The sequence below is a fragment of the Falco naumanni genome, chromosome 14 (assembly GCF_017639655.2).
Source record: "Falco naumanni isolate bFalNau1 chromosome 14, bFalNau1.pat, whole genome shotgun sequence".
In the NCBI taxonomy this organism is placed as follows: Eukaryota; Metazoa; Chordata; class Aves; order Falconiformes; family Falconidae; genus Falco; species Falco naumanni.
The window spans coordinates 14,523,505-14,547,861 of NC_054067.1; the positions used below are offsets into that span (position 1 = coordinate 14,523,505).

Genomic DNA, 24,357 nt, shown 5'->3' on the forward strand with positions numbered 1-24,357 from the left:
TTCATTTCCTTATGATGCTCTGCAATGACAATAACGATACTAAAAACCAAACTATCAGCTCTGGAATATTCCTCATTCAGCCACTTATGATACTACTCTAAGCAGGTTATGGTTTTCATTTGGCTGCAGTGAATAGAGGTTAATTGGCTAGTCAGCAATCACATTTGCCACGTCAATATTTTGAGTCCTATATGAATTAGCAAACTGCATCTTTCAATTTTATTCTGAGACTTATAGGTACAATAAAAGCTGGTAGTTAAAATTGCTTTTAAAAAGCTTAGGCTATCGTACTGGCGAAGAGACAAGCAAGAGGCCAATATATGCCTTTAAAAAGGATTATGTAATTTGTATTTACTGAAGATGAAATGTTCCCTCTATAAGCATCATGGCTGCTGGCATATGTAGGGTCACTGAGATAGCTCAGAAAGACACCTGCAGCTTCGAGTGAACAGGCACAGAGGTTCCACGAGACATTTTAACATGAGTTTGTAAGACTGCTACGCAAGAGTCAAAGAATTAATTTGGAATTAACCAGTTGAACCGTAAGAAGGAGAAACAGAAAGTATGAATTCAAGAAACATGCAGACATTTTTCTTAGTCTGACTGCTTAAAAAACCCCAAAACTAAACCAAAAAGGCTAAGAAGGGATCTTTACAAGTGAAAAGCTCTGAATTGTAGTAATGAATGGAAAAAAATAGTAAACCAACAAACATTAACTTTTCATCCATTTTTAACACCAAACTACCCGCTGATACTCTTTTGCTAAGGACTCTTAGAATCTAAATCTGCTCATTAGCTCAACGCCTAGGTCATAATAAAAGACAACTAGGATGCTGGGGAAAGCAAGGAGACACTTACCTGTAGGGATGAATGTAGGCTGTTGCAACTGCATGTTGGCTAGAGCCTGTTGGTAGTGGAAAACGCTTGGGTTAAAGACTGTGGTGGCACCATTGTTTTTTTCAAGTGCTGGCCTCTTTGGTAAAGGTTGAAGTGCACCAGGCGGCAGGGCCTGTGGATAAGGGAGTCATTAAAGGCAAGTGGAGTAAAAAAAGGGGCCCAGATGTAGATCAAACATGCAATAAATAACAGGGGGTCTTGGCTGCAAAATCACCTGCAACTCTATCAACTTAGCGAGGCAGGAAAGAGAAGAGCAGCTAAATCAGAGTAGGAGGAGTAGGTGAAACCACAGCTTCACTAGGTAAGCAGTTAGTAAATGCATCAGGAGAAGGGGCTGAGTCCAGAAGGAGGAGGGATGCTAAGGGAGCTTTTCAGCAGGACTGACTTGGGCACACAGGAAAAAAAAAAAAGCACGAGGAGAAGGAAAGGGAGAGGTGATCACCCGGACAGGATACTACGAAGAGCAGTTGCAGGCAACAAGCATTAAAAAAAAAAGCCAAAAAAACGAGTAAGAGAAATATAGTAGATGACCATTTAAAAACAAAAGGATTAGCATAAGCAACAAATGCCAAGGAAAAGAAAGGGATGCTTGCCTCTGTCTGTTTCAACACCTGCCTACACGTATGTGCACACGTGTGGAAGCCTGCACACTTGTGTGCAGCCAATCCATGTGTCCAGGTGGTAAAGCAGTAGCTGTTGCCAATTACAAGCATAATGTTACATTCACAGTAAAATGCATTTCCACTTGTTAGTAGAGAGGCTGAGCAACACGGTCAAGAAGAGGCCTGATTCTCCACCGCTCGCACCAGCGGCACAGCTCACCACCAGCAGACTTGGATCTGCTCCCACTTTCTAGAAGGTGGCCTTCAACAGTTAAATACTGCTCGCTCGCTATTAACAGTGGAAAAAGCCATCGACAAATCCCCTCTTTTTGTTCTATCACACCACCGAGCTTCTTCCAGCCCGTCAAACCTGTTTCATGATCAGACTTCGTAAAACGCATTAACCCAACTCAGGAACTTTTCTCAGTGCGTTACTCATCATTCACCCAAGCATGTCTCAACAGCAAAGTAGTATGTCAGGTTCTTAGGAGACAGGAATGTTTCTAATGATTTACAGCTTTTCATTGTACCCTAGTAGGAACCACATTTTTTTCTCCATATTGTGATAGAAAAGGGTCCTTTTTAATTATGCCCTGCAGTCGTATAGCACGTAACGCTCCCATTGACGTCAATGAGATTTACGCACGTGGAAGTCATGCAGAATCAGGTCATTTCTGCCTCGTTGTTAGTCTATATCATGCATCAAAGCAATGGCTGAAAAATAGGGTTATCACTCCTATTTATTTTTTTTTAATAGGTGATAGTGAAGAGTAGGCAATGGAGGAGGTCTGGCTAATGAAGGGTTAAGGCTACACAGTACTTGGAAGAAAGGACACAAGTAAAGAGATTTTAAAGCTTATGAAGATCAACACACAACAGAATATAAGTGAAAGCTCGCAACAGTTTGTCACCATCTAGAAACAGGTTTCACTTTGATTTGCTATAGGAGACTGCTCATCTGAGAAATGTCAAGCAAGGTAACTTCCAGGCAAAACATTACTCCATCCTATCTCTCTTCACATGGTGGCTTTTAGGTGGTTTTAATATTAAAAAAAGAAAATCAGAAGAAGAAATTGCATTTGCAAAACTGCCCTCAGACATGCACACATCCTCTGCTAATGCTAGCAGGCACCCAGTGCCAGCATTAGGACTTAATCTTTCAAGATTTCTTCCGACTAGTACCAAAGGACAGCAGTCAAACATTCCCAGACACAGACACCAAAATCTTCTGCTTAAGATCTGTATTTTAGGATGAGGTCTTTTAGGTAAAGATCTAACAGCTTCCATTCCTAGGTAAGCCCTCATTGCTATCTGCGTTAAATCTGACTGTATCTACATCTCGTCTATTTCATGATGGCTACATGAACGTTCCTCCAGGCACAGGACAGATCTGCAACTTGCAGAGACTGGAGTAGCCCCACATACATCAGAGGTGTTTTACGGATTTACAGTGATTGAAGAACTTGCCACTTAAATTCATGCTCTTTACTGTGCCTGATTGCTAAACATTCCTTTTCAGACGCATCCAAAATCTGCCTCAGAAAAAAAATTGCTAATTCTAGCAAAGCAACCAGGCACATAATGGACTTTTGACTCCTTGCTTCTTGGCCAAAGGCTGTCACCACCCCAAAAACCCCTTTATCCCATAATGGCAGCGCCAAAAGCAGAACAGCTGAAGGCTTTGAGACCTCACCATGATGTCCTGACTCTTCACTGGGCAATTCCTGAGCCCAGCGTTGCAGTCAGGTGGAGCAGATGAACACCAAAAGCCATAGGGATGTCGAGGCACAACAGATGACTCCACCATCCTTCTAACATCACCCTTCCTCCTACCTTGCTCTAGCTCCTTGGGAGCAAGGGAGAGAAAGCAGATACAGCAGTCCCATTACTGCTCCTCGAGGAGCAGCTGGGGGGGAGAAACCTACATAAACATAACATTTCCCAGGTCTTCTAAAGAAAGAAGCACACTGCAGCAGCTGCTGTGCAGCCTGAAGGCCAGCTCTGCCACATGGGCTCTGTGGGCACAGGAGCCAGGAGCTCTCTCGGTCTGCTTCTGGTTTGACACAGCCTTCTGGGTCACCTCTTCTATCCCAGAGGCTGGGGGAGCGTTTGTACAGGAGCCCGCCCTGAAGATGTTGCTCCTCTTCTTGCCAGCCTATCTTTAGTTATTAAGGTGCAGGAGGGCCCAGGGAGATGCAGGACCTGGCTTCACCACTTCTCCAGCCCTTCTGCTGGGGCAAGAGCCCCAAGCCAGGAGCACTGATAGGTCCATCTACAAATGCCAAGGAGAGGTTTCTAAAATTGCCTGTGATGAAGTTGGGCCAAAACAGCTCCTGCACAGGGATCTGGCAGGGACCCAGCAGCAAACAAGTGTGTCTCATCTGAAACCACCCAGAATTTTTGTACCCACCTCAGGACCTCCAGGAATAGCTCATGGGGATACAACATTTCTATCTTGCACCATGTTCTGGTTCTGAAGGAATCCCCCAAGCGTGTCCTAAAGCAACTACAAAAGGTGACAGGAGGCTCCTCACCACGCTCTGACCTTAGCCAATTCTGCAGCAAGTGCCTCCCCACTGCAGGACAGAAGCTAGACTGAACCCTTGTAGCAAAGAACTTTCTTGGCGAGTTTACCTCATCCTGCTGCTTGTCACTTCCCTCCAGACAAGCTCTGACCATCGCAGATGGAGCAGTAGCCTTTGACAATAACTTTTTCTGCCTTTCTTTTCTGGCCGTTTGCGTGCACACATGGATATGCAACCTAAGCAACATGACCAGACCGCCTGCACGGTGAAAGGGTTAATTCAGTTCAGTATCCATGTGACAGCCCGCACTGATCCCAATGAACAATTCCCACTACAAAAATGTCAGGCAGCCTCCCATTCTTGGGCTGGGAAAGCCCACATTCCTGCTGGAACACGAGCATCTGAATAAAGAGGTTTGTGCCACTTCTCTGCGTGGCATGGCAAGCAATCTTTCAGCATGACTGACAGATACAAACGCACTGCATGCCAAAGTCAAAATTTCCCATGTGCTGGTTAACAACCCTCTCATTTTTTTTTTTTTTTTTTTTGCAAGACAAGAAGCGGATTAAATCTTTGCAACAAACAATTTAATTGCACCTCTAAGCTCCCCTCAGATCGCTATCTCCTGGGAGCAGATCACACTTTCACCCCTTTGCAAAGAGGAGCTGGGTCTGCATCAGCCTTGCTACTTCACTCCAAGGCGCGACAAACAAAATGATTTCAGAGAGGGCAGAGGTAATGCCCGTTCCCTGGCAAGCAGCAAAAGCAAACTGAGCAGTTTCCTCTGAAGATTACACATGCTCTTATCACCACCGTGAATCCTTCTCTGGTGCAGCCTGTCTGAAGGGTTCAGAGGAGGTGACACATTCCAACAAGGTGGTTGCAAAACCTTCAGATGTTTCAGAGCAGCAGGAAGACTATTGAACGTAAATTCTCTGATGGGATTTTGTTCAGTGGGGGAGGTCAGGAGGGTAGGGCAGTTAAAGGGCTTTCCCCTTCTCTGCCAGACCACGGCTCCTCAGAGAGGTGGCTCTCACCGAGGGCAGCAAGGCACCGTGCGGGTCACTGCCTGCGCTGGCTTGGGGGCTGTGTGCACCAGCCGTGAGCAGCAGGGAGTCAGTCACAGGCTGTTATGTCATTTACAGAATAATCCCACAATGCTGGTGGAAGCTGTCCCTAGCAAGGTTTCCTAGTGCTGCTGCCTAAAGCTCTGATAAGGATGCCTCTTGACTACTTAAAAAATCACCCAGAGTAAGTTTTCAGAGGGGAAGGGGAGCAGACCAGCCTCTGCTTCGTAGCCCTGAGAAGGAGGAACACCAGCTTGAAGGTTTCAGGGCTCCTCTGTGTCTGCTCTGCCCCTTCCCTCCTATAGCTGGGCGACAGGAGCTGTTTTTTTTTTAGGATGTACTGGATTCCTTATTATTTGGGGTGAACAGGGAAGGAGTTGTCTTCTGTGGAGCCAGGACTGACAGCAGACTGGGAGGATGGCTTTTGCTTCACTATGAGCATCACAAAACCAGGTAAAAGGTATTTTGAGACTCAAAAAGTAATCAAAGGTAGCTTCTATGCAGACAGCTTGCAGACAGAAGCCTGGGGAGCAGATCCTGTGCCCGAGACTGAAGCACAAGACACCCAGAGCAAGGTCCCTTTGTTGATACTGTCCCACTGGGGGATGGGGGGAGGAACCGGAGACAGAGCCAGCAGCAGCCACCTCCCCAGCTTACCGCACGTGCTACCGAAGTCCTGCACCGAACCTGCTCCAGTTCCCAGCACGGACCTCTTGATGGTGCTGCTTAGCTCTCGCCCTCCTAAATCTGAATTGTGCCCACTGCACAGAACACCCTTCTGCAGGGCAGCACCAGCAAGACACTGCCAGGCAAGACAATGCTGTTGGGCACGCCATGAAAAGTTGCTGGATCTGTCCTGTACCACCCAGTCCTCTGGCATATCCAGTACTGCGCAGACCTAATGAGTTAAATTCTCACCGAAACATCGCATCTCGCAACTGCAAAGCTGCTACCATTTGGAAAAACACTTTGAAACCCAGAGCTGCCACTCCCCAAGGTTATGCACTGCCTCCAGAACACATCCATGCTTCGGGATGCAAAGCTCAGACGGTTAATGAACAGTGTGTGGGGCGCAGGATTGGCATGTCTGAACGCACGCTGCAACATTTCTGGCCGGGATGGGCAGTCTCCCCAGGCACTAACACAACAGACCAAGTGCAGAAGGCTTTCATGCAGACTAAGATGGTTACGTGCAAAGCGAGAAGGTGAAAGGTCCAAGTACCAGGTCAAAGGTTGCCTCGAGCGGTCGCTTCAGTGATCTGACAGCTGGCTGAGTCTTAATTAGCAGGCAGCGAGCACATGATGGCAATGGGCCGGGGAGGGGGGGTCAAGCACAGTAACAAAAACAGCAAGCAGAGGTGTGTCAAGAGAGAGCAACATTTTGGGGAGGCGAAGAGAAGAAAAAAAAAAAAAAAAGTGAATGCATTATACAATATATTAAAAAGGCGAGGCATGCACAACATGAGGTGGCTGAGTAATTACCTGGCCTAGCAGCTAGTCAGCTATTTTGCCTCGGTAAGATTTAAAAGTAAAGAAACGTCATCACAGTACACGTGCTTTAGAGCTTCTTCACTACAGCTGGCACAGCAGGTCAGGAGCGCTCAGGGATTAGCACCTGCAAGCAGACTTGCACTGGGCTTCAGCCCTAATTCTGCAGCTACACATCATGCAGAGGTCAGCAGGAGCGCTTGTGGCAAGGGAAGGACCACTGGTAAAGAAGGGAGGTTCAAGCACATGCATACGTGCCATCCTGAACTGGGGACTGAGCCTGACCCAGTTCACCTGACTGTGCTGCACTGACTTCAGCCATGCAGGAGTGAGTAAAGCTACTACTTCTGCATGTCAAGTAACTGCAGGATTGGGTCCCTCAGAAATACCGTCTGAATTTAGATTTGTAGTCATTCCAAATCTATTTTAGAAGGTACACCCATCCGTCCGGCACATGTTTTTTGATCTAAGAAAACTGGGCACCATTCTTCCCTTTAATAAAGTCTTATTCCTCAACAGGTACAGTAAATGTATCAAACCTTGAAAAGTCAATGAATAATGTAAGCTGTTTTGGTAGCAGGGGTGATGCAACAAGCCATCAATAAATATTTTAAAGGTTCTAGTTAACAGCATACAAATAAGGTTAATTACATTTTTAAGAGAAGCCAGCAGCATGAATAAAACATGCATTGGCTTTGGTTAAGTAGCAGTGCCCCAGATAATAAGTGAAAAAGTAAAGATTCAATTGTAAAAAACATGAGTTTCATTTCAGAAGGTTCTTTTTCAACAGACCTGGGCTCTTGTTTCAACAATAATAAAAATAGTAAGGAATCTAGTAAGAAACCCTCTGCAGGACAAACAAATACTGCAGTATAAATTGGCTCTTCAAATCCCATTCCAGGTAATACTGATGCTACAAGGAAGGCAGTTGTTCAATTTCTAGAATCGTCCTGGTTTTGCATTGTTTCACCGTGAATGAAAAGCAACCTCTTTTACTATCTTAAAAAAAAAAAAAAGTATTTAGAAAAATTTTAGTAGCCTTACTTCTAAATAAAAAAGGAGGCAAGAACCTTTTTAATAATAGTTATTAAAAAAAAATGAAAAAATCACATAACAGATGAGGTTGGAAGGGACCTCTGGAGATCATCTAGACCTACACCCTGCTCAAAGTGGGGTCAACTAGAGCAGCTTACTCAGGACTGCATCCCAGTAGGTTCTGAGTACCTCCAAGATTGGAGCAACCTGTTGCAGTGTTTGATCACCTTTACAGTGAAGAATTTTTTTTCTTATGTTTAAATGGAATTTCCAGAATGTCCATTTCTGCCCATTGCCTCTTGTCCTTTCACTGCCACAGAGAAAAGTCCGCCTCCATCTTCTTTACTTCCCTCATCAGGAATTTATACACATGGGTAAGACCCCTCTGGACCTATTCTTCCCTTCCTAGGCTGAACATCTCAGCCCTCTCATCTCTGGAATAAACAGGTGCCGTTCAACCAAATTCAACAGAATAGCAAACATTTAATCCAGCAAGAAATTTTATCTGATAATTCTTCTTTGACTAGTTTTTAGAACTGTAGGTATTGGAAGTCACAATTCAAATTAAAATGCAGGTGTGACCATCTCTACCAGGTCCAAAGTATCAAACAGGTCAGGGAGTTACCCTTGGTTTGAGCCTTGTCATTTGACTAAGCCCTGGCAAAGTTACCAAGCACAAGTTTGCTAAGCTCAAACAACTGCTATCTTGTCTGCTTTTATAAAGTCAGTGGAAATTTTGCTACCAACTTCAACAGGCCAGGATCTCCCTGCAAAGGATGTGTTATGGGATGGGCGGTCTTTGCTTTCACGGTGTGCTGAGGAAGCTAAACTGACACCTACAACTTAGCCAGGGAATGTTTTGAATCCAAGTGCTGCTGTACAAGTCACATCATGATGTCATGTCAGAAAAATCACACTGTTCGCCACCACGTTCTTAACTTGCGAGTTACTGCGCCATTCAGGGCTTCACGCTATGGTGAGCACACAGAAAGGACAAAGAGATGGGATTCATACCGCGCATACTCTCAGCTCTCTAGTCAGCCATTTACAAAGCACTCCACTTTCCCACAAATGACACATGTGACATAAATGAAATCTCCTAGCAATGGAAATAAAGCTTGAAAAGAGTTCTACTTACCATCGCAGCTGCAGCTGTCTGGTTCACCTGGTGTTGAGCTGCCTTGATTTTGGCTTGCAGGTGTGCAGGGGGATGAAAGTACTTGCATTTCTCCCTAGAGCATCGACCTTTGATGTAATCCATGCAAACTGTAACAGTATTTTCATTTGTGTCTATCATTGCAATATCTATAGGGTGAGCATAGCGGCAATCATTCTCACCACGTGTGCAATTTCCACGCTGAAACTCTCGACAAACCTTAAAAGAAAGTCACATTGTTGAGCAGAACATCAAGTTACTCTTCATTCAGCACTTTCAACACAGAGTATCAGTTCAGTTGGCCACATTAAACCACATGTGTATTTTAAATCCACGCTCATCTTGGGTAGCCCATATACCAACAGTCACAGGTGCAACTGGTGCTACTCACAACTGGTTCAGGGGATGAAAAAACCACAATGTTACCAAGGCCCATTACCAAATGCAAATGAAGGACAGAATTTGAGCGAAATGGAGAGTGACCCCATGAAGTGTGTATCATTTTTCCAGAACTTCTGGAGCTCAGGATTCCTGCCCTGCCTGTAAAGCTTAAATGTTAATAGCTTTGCCATTTGTCTCTCACCTGCATTATGTATTTGTTACAGAGCACACTCTTGGGTAGGATATTTAATTCTAAATGTGACGTGCTGCTATGTGCAATAAATACTTTTTCTTAAATATAAGGAGACTCTTTCACATAAATAGTCTCACTGCCCTCCACAACAAAACTCCAAGCCTGGCACTACATGACAGTGCATTTGATAACACTGCAATGTGCTTGTAAGGTTGCTACGTCCTTGGCACTGGTGAGGCAGCACCTTGAATACTGTGTTCAGTTCGGGGCCCCTCGCTTCAAGACAGACATTAAGGTGCTGGAGCATGTCCAGAGAAGGGCAACGGAGGGGGCGAAGGGTCTGGAGCACAGGTCTTATGAAGAGCAGCTGAAGGAACTGGGGTGTTTAGCCTGGAGGAATGGAGGCTCAGGGGGGGACCTGATCACTCTCTACAACAAAGGAGGGTGTTAGTGAGGTGGGTGTCGATCTCTTCTTCCAAGTAACAAGCGACAGGACAAGAGGAAATGGCCTCAAGTTGCACCAGGCAAGGTTTAGATTGGGTATCAGGGAAAATTTCTTCTTGGAAAGGGCTGTCAAGCACTGGGAACAGGCTGCCCAGGGAAGCGGTTGAGCCACCATCCCTGGAGGTGTTTAAAAGATGTGTAGATATGGTGCTTAGGGACATGGTTTAGTGGTGGACTTGGCAATGTCAGGGTAACAGCTAGACTTGATGATCTTAAGGGTCTTTGCCAGCCTAAATGATTCTATGATAATAAGGTGTTGCCAAAACTGCTAGCTTGAGGAAGCTCTTGCAGATCTTTGTAAGTTATGACCACTGAGGCATCAAAGGCAGAGAAAAAAGTTGCAGAAAATGCATCTGCAAGCTTTACTTCTCTGAGGAACTGAGAAAAATTGTCGAGGACTATAGCTGGTGGTGTAGATCATGTACCAGTGTACTATCAGACTGAGCGTAGGAAAAAGTGAGATGTCAGCAAGGCAATATAACACAAAGCAATGTGTTTTGAAATTACACGCTTCTCCACTACCTTCCTGTGTTATAATTTACACCTGCAGGGGCCTCCGAATTCAGGTCCTCAGCCCTTATCTCCCGCAGAGCTTCTGCTTAGGGTTTGAAAGAGATTTACAACTCCTCCAACACTAAGTCCCAGCATGCCCAGCTAACTGGTGGGGAGGAGACGCTTTTCCAATGCCCAGTCTCACCACTGCCAACAGTGTAATGCCTAAAGGTATCTGCAGAAGTTCAGTAAGCCCAGTTCTAGACAAATGAAGTGCCTGTTACTTTCAAAACATCTCCCACCCGCCCCGTGTAAGGGCAGACCATCTACTCCTTGTGTAGCAGACCACACACAGAAAACAACAACCCCAGCCCTGCCCTAATGCACACTGAAATCAGGAAAGTGAGTGCTCCCAAATTTTCAGTGACTTCCAAGGATCTGGGATCAGGCCCCCCGCGAGAGTCTGCTAAAGCAGAGAGCAGCAGCCCTGTGCTAGGAAAGCTGCAAGTTAAACTCTGCACTGTGCTGCGTGAGGTCACGATAGCAGAGACCAGCAGCTAGGACTACATGTCCTGTTCATTCCCGTCAGCAGTATCGTATCAGACGTCCAAATACCTCCAGTTTATCCGTACGCATCAGTTTCTGCCCAGCAGAGCCTCCTGGTACTGTAACAGTAGGATTTCCGGAAACCAGGACAGGAGTATTTGGTAAAAGCTCTGCAGGAACCAAGCCCATCCCAGGAGAAACATGACTCAGGTAGGGACTAAAAGCCATCGTGGGGCTTGTTGCAAGCGATGGAGTCACAGGAAACGTTGTCTGTGTATAAAAAGAGAAAAACCAAAATATTAGTTAAAAAGCTCTGTCTTGGATTACCCATCAAAGCCTCGCCTCACTTCAATCCTTTTAGACAATTTGATTAGCAACATCAAAATGCTGCACTCTCCCATCTATTCATTTATTGCCGTTTACTTGCAATCCATTCTCTTCTCCTGACTCACAGATTTGTGACTCATCCTGAACACAGGGCATCTTTGTTTGTCAGATCAAAGCATATTGATGATCTTTATAGTTTAATGACACAATTAAGAATTTCACGCCAGCAATTAGGGCAGGCCCAAATTAAACAGACTTCTCACTCCCAAATAAACGTCTCAGCTTCTGTGTGTCTACACCGCAATGCTGTACAGAGACCCCAAGGTAAACTGCAGCTTCAGGACCCCGAAGCAGGTAACCCCGTTAAACTAGTTGAGTTCACTATCAGCCTCCACGGAGCTCCACGTCAGCACGGCCACGGTGGCTCAGGTAAGCAAAAGGCGTCGTTTAGTCAGGCGAGGCATCTCTGCTATGGTTTGCTTGGAGGTCCAGCATTCTGCACATCTGGGCTTTGTTTCAGACTGTCAACAGCCTCCAGGCAAAAGCCATTTTGCAGGAGTACCCCGAACTCACTAGTGTCACAACATGCCAGGCCTCGTGGCTTTGGCAAGAGCAGGTGGGTCATGGGCTTGGAATAGCCTTGGACAGAGTGTAGCAGATGAGATGGCTCAGGTGGGCTGATAAGAGATCCAGGACCCCACCTGGGCTGCAAGGAACGATGTTCCCATGAGGAGACAGAACAACGGGCCAAAAAGATCTTAAGTGCTTCAGGTCAATAGATGACATCAGGCAGGCCTTCCAAGCGCAGCAGAGCTTTAGCACCGGTGGGCAGAGCCACCTCCCCGGCCTGAACCGCTCCAGCAGCACCCATCTGGGAACGGAGCTGCTGTCCTGCCAGGCAAGTGAGATCACACAGAGCTCCTAAGCAGGTGCTCAGTGGAAAATCTGTCCCTGGCCTCGACAGCCAGGGAGTTGGTGAGACTTTAAAGCACCAGATCCGAGGTGCATTTGGGAATGAAACCAATTCCAGCTGATGAACAATCCCCCGGGCTCACCCAAAGACCAGAGCCCGCAAGGCAGCACTCCTGCTCCTGTAGCAGAGCCTCCAGCAGCCCCCCGGGGAAGCAGCCTGTGACTCGCAACTATTTATATTTTCCCTTCCACCACCTGCTCCGCTGTGACCTCTGGGTTACATTTAAAGCTGCTCACGCCTGCAGTCATATGTGATGCCGTCCTCGGTAGCTAGAGCCTCTGCTTGGCAATAAATGCAAGCACGCTTAGAAAATGGCCTGGGGCGTTTTGGGGCCACACGCATTACCCCCTTCCTTGCTTTTAGTTTGGTACTTCCAGTCCTGTGGGCTTCTAAAAGAAACCACATGCGGACAGCGTGTTGCTCAACAGCATCTTCATCCCAGTACTGCTATATACTAGGAAATACTGCTTGTTGCAGCCTGGAAGAAGCTAGCCCACATGACACCAGCCAGGCTGTCCCAGCCTGTCTTTAGCCTCATGCTGCCCCCTCCCCAGGGTCAGTGACAGCCAGCAGCTCCTGAGCTGATGGGCAGGGGGATGGCAGGTCGCTGCCAGTGTACATCCCGCTTTCTCCTCCTCGAGGAGGAGACGCAGCCTCCTGGATCAGCAGCACTGGGTGCTTTAAGTCTAGCAGAACCAAATAATCCTCTCTCTGGGATGGATTTCTAATTTTCCTTCTTTTAAGCCTGAGCCAAGCCCCACTTCAGCTGATGGCAGACTTCATAACTATTAAACCCAGAGATCCTCCAGTCCACAGCTCTTTATTAAATCATTTTCTTCTCTTTCAATTCTCTGTGGCTCCCAGACATTTTACACCTTTTGCTGCTAGAAAAGCTCTTTAAGGATCTTCAAACACCGTGACTCCCTGAACACTTTAGTGCGAAGGCAGCATCCATTAGACTGTTTTCTTCTGTGCGAGCACCAGTAATTACGGTGGCATCTGCTGAACTTCTGTCACCGTTTGCACTGTAAATGCTATTTTAAGGAGCTTCTCCAGCCTGGCCAGTCTGTGCAGGGTTATGCTGGGGCCTGAGATGTTGTCAACGCTTGTTTTATGTACCCATAATAGCTGAAGCCTGGCAGCACACATCGTTTGCAGAAATGTGTGGGCAAATCTACCCTATGTTTTTTCCAGCACCTAATACAGCAGGAGTCCTGGCTATCCCAACACAGCAGGTATAGCACAGACATTGCTCCAAAATTTCAGGGGATCCTTTAAGGCAGGCTTCCCTTGCCTGGGCTCAAACACAGCCGGGGACCAGCCCAAGGATCTAGCTAGTTTCCAAGACGGAGGGGAGATGTTCCTCCCACTGCTCAAGCAGAGGATGCCAGGGCATCTGTGCAGCCAGGGAGGAAGGCTGAAGGCTTGCAATGCCTCACGCTCAGTCAGTTCACCAGAAACCGGTAGGAAGGGGTGTGAAACACTCATGGAGAGGTAATATATCAGCCTCTCCACCAAAGTCACCAATATAAACAGGGAGGGAGTCCTTCTCCCTGAAACCATTCCCCATCTCCAAAGCCATTCCCCAAAAGCAGCCCCTCTCCTCACTGGGAGCAACTGGCAAGGGCTAACAGATCCAAACCCAAGCCAAAGCAAGCGGAGGAAAGACGTTGCTCAGGGAACAATTGAGGAGCACCATCTACTCACAATCCTGGAGACCTGCAGAGGGCTGTGTAAAGGACCAGGATGGGTTTTTATTGCTGCTGCTGGTTGTTCACCCATTTCCACGCCCTGGCATCTATCTGCTGCTGCATTCTCAAGGTTTCACAACCACTTCTGCCCACCTGAACTATGCGCCCAATGCCACTGATTGAAAGTGGCAGTTCTGCTCCACACCCTGCCCGTGGGCAGGGGCCTGACACTCCGCAGCCACTTCCAGCGGATGCACAGCCAAAGAACGATCAGACCTCACTCAACACATTAAACCTAGAAGCACTGGGGTTTTAAAGTCTGAAGCGTGCTAAGCACACTGAAAACTGCTCCTTTGTAAGCTGGCATCAGGGAGCTCTGTATTTATTGTGGATGGTGAGGGGAAAAGATGGGCTGCGCTCACTGCCAGCCCTGACTGCCTGTCTTGGATTGGGAAAGCCAGTCTGGCTCATGTATCCATACCAGTAACAAAGATGCTGCCAGCCAAACCTCTCCTCCCTTTACATGTCTGCAGGTCCCCTGTTTCCTGATGGAATCTGAGTGCAAGTGAGTTTCTTCCTTACAGCCAGAACCCAACTGTAATTTTCACTCCAAACAGTACTGGTCTCCTCAATGCACCTCCCATCCATCTCTTGTGATTGCTGTGCTGGTTTTGGCTGGGGTAGGGTTAATTTTTTTCACAGTAGCTAGCATGAAACTATGTTTTGGATATGTGCTGGAAACACTGTCGATAACAGAGAGACATTTTAGTTATTGCTGAACAGTGCTAATACAGAGCCAAAGCCTTTTCCTTCTTCTCACGCCACCCCACCAGCGAGCAGGCTGGGGGGCACGAGGAGCTGGGAGGGGACACAGCCGGGACAGCTGTCCCCAGCTGACCCAAGGGATGTCCCACACCATATGACATCATGCTCAGCATATAAAGCTGGGGCAAGAAGGAGGAAGGGGGGACACTCCAAATTATGGCATTTGTCTTCCCAAGTAACCTTTACTCGTGACGGAGCCCTGCTCTCCTGGGGATGGCTGAGCTCCCGCCTGCCCATGGGAAGCGGTGAATGAATCCCTTGTTCTGCTTTGCTTGCCTGCGCAGCTTTGGCTTTACCTGTTAAACTGCCTTTATCTCAGCCCACGAGTTTTCTCGTTTACCCTTCCAATTCTCTCCCCCATCCCACTGGGCAGGGGGCAAGCAAGCTGCTGAGGGGCTTAAACACAATAACTGTACACAGCCAGGAAATCGTGACAGATCAGTGTTATGACTGTACACAAAAAAAGTCTCAGCTTAGCTGCTGGTGTGCTCTAGGGCAAAACAGATGGATTGAAAGTATCGCCACTTACCCCTGCTGCCCCCCTTAAAGCTCTTGCAAATTCAGGAAATACAGGGGCAGGTTTCCTTGCAAACTAACTTTTGTTAACTCTAGGCATGGGCAGACACTACCAGTAACTCCTGAGCAAAGTGAAACAGGTTACAGTGCAGCAGCAGAGGGGTTCAGACTAGTAGCAGCTCACAGGACTGGTTTACTGAGTATTAAAATGCTTGCAAGAATAAAAAACTAATAAAAAAAAAAAAAGGAGCTGAAATGGCTGCTGGGAGAACCCATCTCAGGGGGAGGGTGCCAAGGACCTTGACAGCTCTGACCTCCTCACAGACCGTGAGAACAGGAGCCCTCACAGGAGCCGTTGGGTTGAAGGTGTGAACAGAGAGAAGGGACCACCCCAGGGAGGGACATTTGTTACCAGTGGCAATGGAACCTGGAACAGTTGATTTTGTTAACAAACTAGAAGTTGTATTCCATTTGCCTAGCAGAAATTGTGCTAAAGCTAGAGAAGAAACAACAGAGTGGGTGTGAAGAGGAAGGCAGAGGAGCGGCTGGTGTTTTGTCGAACACAAGCGCTGTCTCAGCCAGGAAGTGTTGATTCTGAGTTACCTCAGACCCTAAAAAGGGAAAGCCTGAAAATGAGAGACCCAATATAAATACAGAGGTGTTGATGGCCTGAAGGAGGAGGGGAGACAGGTCGCTGCTAAGCATCTACACATGGAAAGCACACAAAAAACAGCGGCAGCTTTTATTACAGTCTGGTGATAGAAACGTCGAAGATAAAGATCTTGTACTGACAAGGCTGAAGACCCTGATATTGGAAACATAATTGATGCTGTTCATAAAAAGCAAAAAGCTGTGTTCCGCTCCAATGCAACTGCATGGGGCTGGCTGTAAAACCACCCCTCTAACATAAAGGCTGAGCATGCTGGAATAAATCCAACTGGCCAAAGTATCCAGCTACCTACCGCTACAGATGCTCGTTCCCCTATCAGACTGCAAAGACACACTCCTAGCGCGCAAAGGATCTCTCATTTGTGGGCTGCTGTAGTGGAAAAGTCAGGTGTTAATGCCCCACAGCACTGTCTCTTGGTAGACACCGGCTCCCAGTGGGCCAGGGTATGTGTGTTTGTTCATTCCTACTGTGCCTTTCACTAGAGGCTGAGATACAGGTCAGGTTTTTGCATGGAACAAATGCACGTCCAAAACACCTGCTGAAATCTGCTCCAGCCCTTGCTCCAAGTGCCACTGGTCAAGTGAGTTGCTCACCCTGCGCTTTAACCCCTCCAGCAGCACCAAGGGTCCTGCTGCCCCGTGAGAGGATGCAGACCTGGCTTAACGTCTGTGTCGTCTTCAGAGGCATGGGTGACTCAGAGCTGTCAAGACAGTTCTGGCTACAAAGACCTTGACAGGAAGAAGGATGAAGAGCCTGAGAACAAAGATGGGAAAACAACTTCGCCGTGCAGCAGCAGAGGCAGCTGCAGGGCAGGAGCAGAGGCAGGTGTGCCAACCTTGCCATGCTCTATCCAGCTGCCTGTTCAGACACAGCTAACAAGGCAGCATCAGGCAAGACACTGTCCTACTCCACCAGGTCAATTCAGACTGTGCTGAAGCACCTCCATGGCCTGGCCAGCCCCAAAAGTCTGTCTTGCGCTGCTGCAGAAAGGGGAGGGTGAGGATCAGGCCCAGGGTGCAGCACTTTTTGGGTGGTCTTGCTTTGGCCCACACACAGCTCAAAGCCATCGTATCTGAGAAATCAAACATAGCATTGACCAAAACAGCTCTCTGTATCAATGCCAGAGCCCAGCTCTATCCACCTTCAACCTGACTTTCACACAGTCTAACAGAGACAGAAGAAAAACCAGCCCAGACAGCTTCCAGCACAGCTCAACCGAAGGCAGCAAAGTCAAGGTGAATTTGGACTTTCAAAAGTCACAACTTCACTACAGAATCTTCCTACTTGGCACCTGTGTGGTCTCTCCAAGGTCTCTCCCAGAGAAAAACCACCATGCTGACCAAATACCCTGCTCCATGTCCTTGCTTGACTTGTTTTAAAGTGCTGTACGAAGCAGTCCGTTTAAAACTGCATCACGGGCACCAAACATTCATGTGATTCTCAGCTTTGCACAAACGGTTAGCAGCAACATCAGAGAGCAGCCAGAGACTTCAGAGAAATAAGCTCATGCTAGCAACCATTAATTCACACCTAGTAGGCTTCCATGAGCAGCGTGCAGCAGGCAGCCCACCTGGGACACGGTTCTTCTCTAAGCAGCGCCTTCATTAAACAGCCAACGTCAGGGTCCTGCCTCGGTTCAACGGGATGATTAGCTCTGGCTGGATGTCAGTGGTGGTGCAAGAAGATCTGGCGGTGACTGTTTAGATGCAAGCTCACAGACAGACACATTCAATGCCATTTCAGGAAGCGTGGTGAAAAGCTGCTATGTCAAGTGCTGGGTTTTTTTGCGTTGTTTTTTTTTGTTTACACGGTAGCTTTTCTGATGAAAATGCACTTTAAAATGTCTAAGCACTCAGCTATTGTTTGGAGCTAATAAGCACGCTGTTCCAAACCTCGTCTCTGGCAAGCATCCCAATTAAGCAGGCATCCCGTTGATCAGCTTTCTGATCACATGGGATTTGTTCTGCTGCTGCATCTGATATAATACTTTCTGCTTTGAAGAATTTCACGTGTAGCCAGAAGGAGGCCCCACCCTTCTCATTTAGAGAGAGAAAAAATTCTCAAAGCCTGCTTCCACTGGCAGCATCTTCAGGAAATCAAAGGCAGTTGAAAGAGCAATCTCTTGTTTGTCCTGAAATTGGTGTGGAGCAAGTCGGGCAGCAGGAATTGGACCAAGAGCTCGTTTACTCTGAGCAAAGTGTGGGAAAGCAGGAAGGGAGCAGTCATTGCAGAACTAATTTTTATTTTTCTTTTTTGCCCGTATCTCCCCCATGGCACAATTCAGAACCCAGGGACCTTTCTCATCAGATAAGGTTACCTCTGAAATTTCAGGGAGCGCAAACCAGACAAACTGACAGATTCAGTCCCAGAGGCAATTTAAGAGTGAAACTGCAGGAATGAACTGGACCTGCAAGATTGCAAAATGGGAAGATGGGAACTTTCCAAAGAGGAAATCCCAAAGATGTTTCAAATAGCCATCTGAAGAGTGTCCACTGTGAATTCCCCACAGAAGAAAACCCCAAACAGGAAAGGTTTGCTTTTGGTACAGGGCTAGGAAACCAGTGCTACCATTTTGCGGGAATTCAGGATTTCCTTCTGATGTGCACGTGGTTTCAAACTGCACAAAAGGAGGTGCAAAGATTACATCAGTTTAGAGCTTAAGGCACAGAGCAACTGAAGACTTTTTCTGTGGCCCATTTTTTCTTCTGCCTCACTTTTCTGTCTTCAAAATGGGAAGAATAAACAGCGTTTTCCTAGCTTACACAGCAGGATGAAGATAAAGCTGCTAACACACACAAGAAGACCAGGTGAAGGTGAACACGGAAAAGTCTTCCTAAGACAGGAGGAACACGCCAGACTAAAGAAATGCCCTGGTATGGTGGCAGAGCATCAGCACGAAGGGGCACTGGCCAGCTTTCCCTGCTGAAATACAGCTCAGTCACAGCCTCTTACACCACCAGCACAACAACAGCCTCCAGCCAGGAAGAACCCTTCACTAGTCTCTTGTGAAAATAAGCCAGAGACACCTGAGCTTTTCAAAGCCGGGATGACAGATGCTGAGTCTCAAGCCCCATTTGGGCAGAGAAGCCAGGCACTGTAGGTGGGACACCAGGAGGCCAAGTGCAGGCTGCTTCCCAGACTTGTATACCTTCAGGCTAGAAGAGTTTGTTCTAGGGATACAGCCAGACCTCCCGTGTGGCACAGCACAAGGAACCTCATCTGACAACTGCCCTTCAAGTGCACACTGCCCCTGAAAAGACATTTAGCCCCAACTTTACATGGAGAACTCCCAGCTAAGCTCTCCGTTAAAAATGCGCAGCCTATTTATGTCCACAACGAAGAGCAGCTTCAAGACCTCTGACTTTTCTTAAAAATATATATAGCGACAGACTCAAACTCAGCTGACAAATGTCACCCCCTCCCAGATACACCAACTGGCAGACACAAGCTGTCCTCTCCCTGGCCTAACAGGGTTCTCCAGCCTGAAAACCTGTTTTAACTGATAGGCAAAAGCAGGGACAGACAATGAAGGCTTCTCTGAACTACCTGCTCTGCAAACACCCCTTTCCCACAGGCTTCATTCCCTACCCGAAGAGAAGCAAATCATTCCTGCTGTTAATATAAACCAGCATTACTGTGAAAGACAAGTGACAGGGCTGTGACATTAGCACAGCTCTCTGCTGGGAGGATCGCAGTGAAACAGGGCTCACTCCCAGGCATAAAAAAGTATTAAGGTCTGGGTAGCATATTCATCTTCCCCAATTTTAGCCCGCCAGTACAATGCATCTAGTCCAAAGGAGCGAGCTGGCCTCTTGCCACAGTGGGGAAGAACTCCAGCATCCTCACTCCAGTGTAAAACAGCTATCCAAAGTAGGATCCATTGGAATTCAGCCACTCGGTGTACGTGCATTAACTGGTCAAATGTCCACCTGGTGGTAAGACCCTTCCACTTGATGCCCTGAATCTCGCATCTCCTTTGTTATCAAAGGAGAGGCACAGCTTGCAAGAAGATGCAGAGGTAGAACCAGACATCCCTCTGGAAGATGCAGCACAGACAAGCACAGGGCTGGGGCTCCCGTGAGCAAACAGCAAAGAGACGCAGAGCAGCGTGAGCCCGACTCATCGGTGTAACTTACAATTGGCTGTAGTTGCGCGCCTGGCAGCATGAACTGCATTTGCTGAGCAAACATGGCTGCGGCTGTCTTCTGCTGGATCAGGTTGTTGCGTCCATTTATTTCAAGTTGTGTTTTTAAGTGTGGGGGAGGGTGGAGATATTTGCAGTTCTCTCTGGTACACCGGCCCTAAAAAACATAATGAAACAGCATTTCAGTGAATGTAACACTCGGGGCAGGCAGAGAAATTTAATTAAGGTTTGTTTGGGTTACTGTAACAACACAATCATTTGGGTGGAGGCAGTTTGGTACTACTGTGCCTCTTTTGTTATTTTTCTATAGCAGTGCAATACTTAGGTGAAGAGAAGAACAACATGACTTCTCCTGCAGTAACACTAACCAAATACTATCAAGCTAAATCCAAAAGTTAGGCTTCCTGATGTTAAAATGATTGTTGTACAAAAAAAAAAAAAAAAATCTAATCTAACACAAAACCCAATATTTTCAGAAGCTAGTGACAAACAGCTCCTGAAGCAACAACAAAAATTCCCCATTTTCTTGTGTGGGCTGTTCTTCCCCTCCCTTCCTCCCAACACCAGACCACTTAATTGGCCCCGACCAGCAGACAGCAAGAAACCAAACTGTCTCCACCACTTCTCCAGCTGCGCTGGGTAAAATGTTAAGACGACAGCTCTGTAAAGCAGCACCTCTGATCTCCAACATGCACGTACCCCGAGATGCTGAGAACTGGTAGTCACAGGAGGGAGACGTGAAACAATTCCCCCCTTCATGCTTTCATCTGTCAAAAGCCATAGTATGTTGCATCACCCCCCCCCACCTCCAATAAACACAAGCACTGGGGAAGTCAGTGGCTTCTCAAAAGCGAAGGATCACTAGTGTTACAGATGACCTCAAATCAACTGAGACCATCGCTTTTAAAAAAAATCTACAAACTGTGCCTTGCCTTAGTAGTGTTTGCAAGCAGATATAGGAACATAAATACCAACAGTCCACTGAACACAGAAAACTAGTAACAAATTTTGTCAGTAAGATGAAATAATTCTTTAAAAATATGGGGTTCCCCCCCACCCCACCGTGTATTCCCTCCTCCAGAAACAGAGGCACACAAAGTACAAGAAACATTTTACGCAACTTTACGCTTAAATTTTATAAATAACTTCTATGCAAAAAATGATGAATTTTTTTGAGGCAGTATTTCTTCGGAGCTGTTCAGAGCTTATTAAAATAAGGCCAGACCTGGGGCCCAGAGCTGTTACGTGACAGATAACTAACAATCATTCCTGCTGCCAGCAAAGGAGCAGGACCTCCATCAGCCAGCCCGTCCCAGGCACTCTTGTCAAGCGCTGGACGCCAAGTTCTCAGCCTCAGTATAATTAAGTGTGGTTTCAAAAAGAGGCACATCGGGTGACCCCACGTACCTGCTCCCATTAGCAGAATCACTCACAGCAGAGCTGTAGCCCCACAACCAGGTCCACAGGGGTACACTCAGACTGGTGGAAGCCCCCAGGATGAGTCCTGCCTGCAGCCGGGATGCTCCTCTGGGGGTTTTTAAGACTTGCACACACATATAGGTGGAACCACCGGCCAGTCTGAGTACCACTGCACAAAGCCAACACCGTGACCCGCTATGGGGGCTCTTTTGGAACTCCCACACAGGATCATTGGCATGCCAGGAGAAGAGTAGGTCACTAGAGCAGCCCGAGACCTGCAAACTTTAGGTGTGCTTTCCTCTGCCCCCCCTTCCCGGTGCGGATAGTGGCTTCACTGGGGAGAGGGCTGCAGAGCATTACTACAGGCTGAAAGGGGCTGTATGACAAAGTATCATGAGAAACAAGCTCCTCTCTTATCTGCTCCAAGGAGATCAGAGAGCTAAACAAAACCCCTGGCTCCCTGTTGTTATTTTGAGGCAAATAATTAAATGCGAGAAGCGAGGGGAACCCAGTGGGACAGGAAAAAATCCACTCCCAACCTTCAGCAGCCTGCCTTGGCGGAATGAAACTCTCTGCCCTGCTCCTACAAGAGCCCAGCGCTTCCCAACGACCCAACTCACAAAGAAAGCGGCTTTTTAATGCTATTGTTTTGGCTTCTCAGCAATCCAACAGCCCCAGATTCCCAGCTGTGAGCTAATTGCTCACAGGCCCCGAGGACATGAATCTTCATCACCAGACACTTTCTCACATCTGTGTAAAGCCAGGGTAAAATGGCACCATGCAGCTGGCTGGTGCTCAGACAACCCAGAACTACTACAAGGTAAATAACTACATTAATCTGGAAGAAGACGGCGACTCATCAGCACTGGGTAGGTTTGGGTCGTCCTTCTCATGACATCTTTCCAGTAGCACAGGACTAGATCCCTCCACAGCCCTTCCCACCACCTGGGACCCAAGCAGAGCTCAGCATTCGGGCTCAGAGCACATCTGCAGCATCCCACCGCCACAGCTGGGCTGCTCAGAGCAGGAGCTGACCCCACACAGCAGCAGGAGCTGATGGCCAAGCAGCTGCTCTATTCTAAGCTCCAGACTTGGAGGACTTTGCACACCAGCCTTAGAAATTCCTCCTGGTTGAAACTGGCACAATTGCTTTGGGTTGGGAAAACACTAATTTCTACCAAATTTGGAATAAATCGGTGTAGATGTTTCTACACTGCAGGAATAGAGAAGATGAAAAAAAAGCTACTATTTTTTGTGAACAATACTTACAAGGCCTTCTTCATCTTGAAGAGGGCTTTGCTATTCTAACTGAAATTTTGCAATGTCACTGATACCAGCCACCCCAGCCTGGTGTGAAGCTTTGTTCTACTTTCTTCTCAAAACAGAGTTTGTTTAATTCCAACAGGGGGTTCTACAAACAGAAAATTTTTATTATCAACAACAAAAAAAACCAGCCCACACAGCATCAGGCCTTAATCCTGCAGACAAAGCTGGGAGCAGAAACCAGCGTCCACGCAAGAGTGCTACTGGTTTCAGTGCGGACATATTTGCAAGGAACTGAGAGCTGTGCAAACGCTGCTGCAGAGCAAAGGCTGCGAAGTGCAGCACGGCTGTCAGCCAGGCCTTCTAGGGCTCCATGAAGACTCGATGAATCACTGCTGCACTGGGATTCAAAGCTGCACCTTCAGTCTAGCTCCTCCTCACCATCATTTTGATCCTGAGCATCATCAACCACTGCATTTCACCAGGGTGAGTTAGAAGCCGCAGCTGGGTCGTGTTGCCCTCTCCAACACCACAGTAGGTTCTTCATCTCTCAGATAATGAATTTCAGGAACTGACGATGTGACCGAGAGTGACAAAAAATGCTCCCGGTTTAGACATCCAGCTATGAAACAACTTCCAAGACGTCTCACTCTAAAATGATGGATGTCTCTAGTATCGTCTGAACTCCCAACACTGGTAGGGGTGATCCCTTCTTCTACACTTCCATCACAACGCCCACAGTTCTCAGTACTTCTCAGCAACGCATATGCTCTTCAAGACCAATTTCAGCTCTATGAAAGCCACCAGAAGGACAAAGAAACTGCCATTATTCACTTCTCAGTACCAGCTGCAACACAGCAGGGAAAACAACAGGGGACTGGTAGCAAATCTGCTGTGTGGATACTGGGCTGGGGACAAATAGGGACAACTCCATTTTATATCTGGGTGGCCTAGGAATACAAGATGAGAAAATACAACAGGAATCAGGCCCCTATGTTTCAGATGAGCATCTTTATGCTATAAGGCGCAGTTTTGCTGCAGTGACCAGCCGTGGCTCCAGCACACCGAACGCTCAGCACGGGGCACAGGACAGTCCCAGTGTCCCGCAAAGACCTGCTGAGGCACTCTACAAACCGAGTGCTGCACTAAAAATCGCCATCCTAGCACCCGGAGGAGGCTGCTGCATGTCTCGGGAAGGAGCACTGATGGTGCTCAGAGACTACTAACCTGTGTCAGCGAGTGGCATGCTGAGCCTGCTGGAACCAGCGCAGCCATCCTGTTGTAACTGGAGGAGTTTGTTGCTGTTACTTTAGCATGAGCACTGACCCCAGGGAAGGCGCATTTCCACCCTGTCCCAGGTGGCACACAAGCCTGCAGCCAGGGAATCACCACCCAGCAACAGACTCTGCTGCTGGCCTTGGTAACGTGCTAAATATAGCGGTATTTTCTGGCTCCTTGCAAAATGGAAGGAGTCTGAAAGACCATATTCATCAGCTGCTTTGCCAACTACAGCCAGGAGGGAAAAGCATATGGACTGCACTTCCTAGGCTTGAAAAACGGGTATTAAAAATAAATCATTAACAAATTTTATAGGAGTATCTTCTCCCCCTTTCTTCCCACACACTCCCCCCACTCTTACAGTA

The 24,357-nt window shown here is 47.4% G+C and overlaps 1 protein-coding gene across 9 annotated transcripts in view; it reads right to left on the bottom strand.

The window, feature by feature from the left end:
- Positions 1-24,357, bottom strand: part of MBNL3 (muscleblind like splicing regulator 3) — a 97,586-nt gene that overhangs the window by 15,444 nt on the left and 57,785 nt on the right. For all 9 annotated transcript variants that reach the window (XR_005830877.1, XR_005830876.1, XM_040613973.1 and 6 more), the window contains exons 3-6: positions 20,025-20,189; positions 10,956-11,156; positions 8,753-8,989; positions 859-1,009 (exon numbers count right to left, since the gene is read on the bottom strand). Coding sequence is in view for 7 of the 9 variants with exons in the window: in XM_040613973.1 (XP_040469907.1) it covers positions 859-1,009; positions 8,753-8,989; positions 10,956-11,156; positions 20,025-20,189 (754 nt within the window). In the remaining 2 variants the exon portion in view is untranslated. The remainder of the gene's footprint in view (positions 1-858; positions 1,010-8,752; positions 8,990-10,955; positions 11,157-20,024; positions 20,190-24,357) is intronic.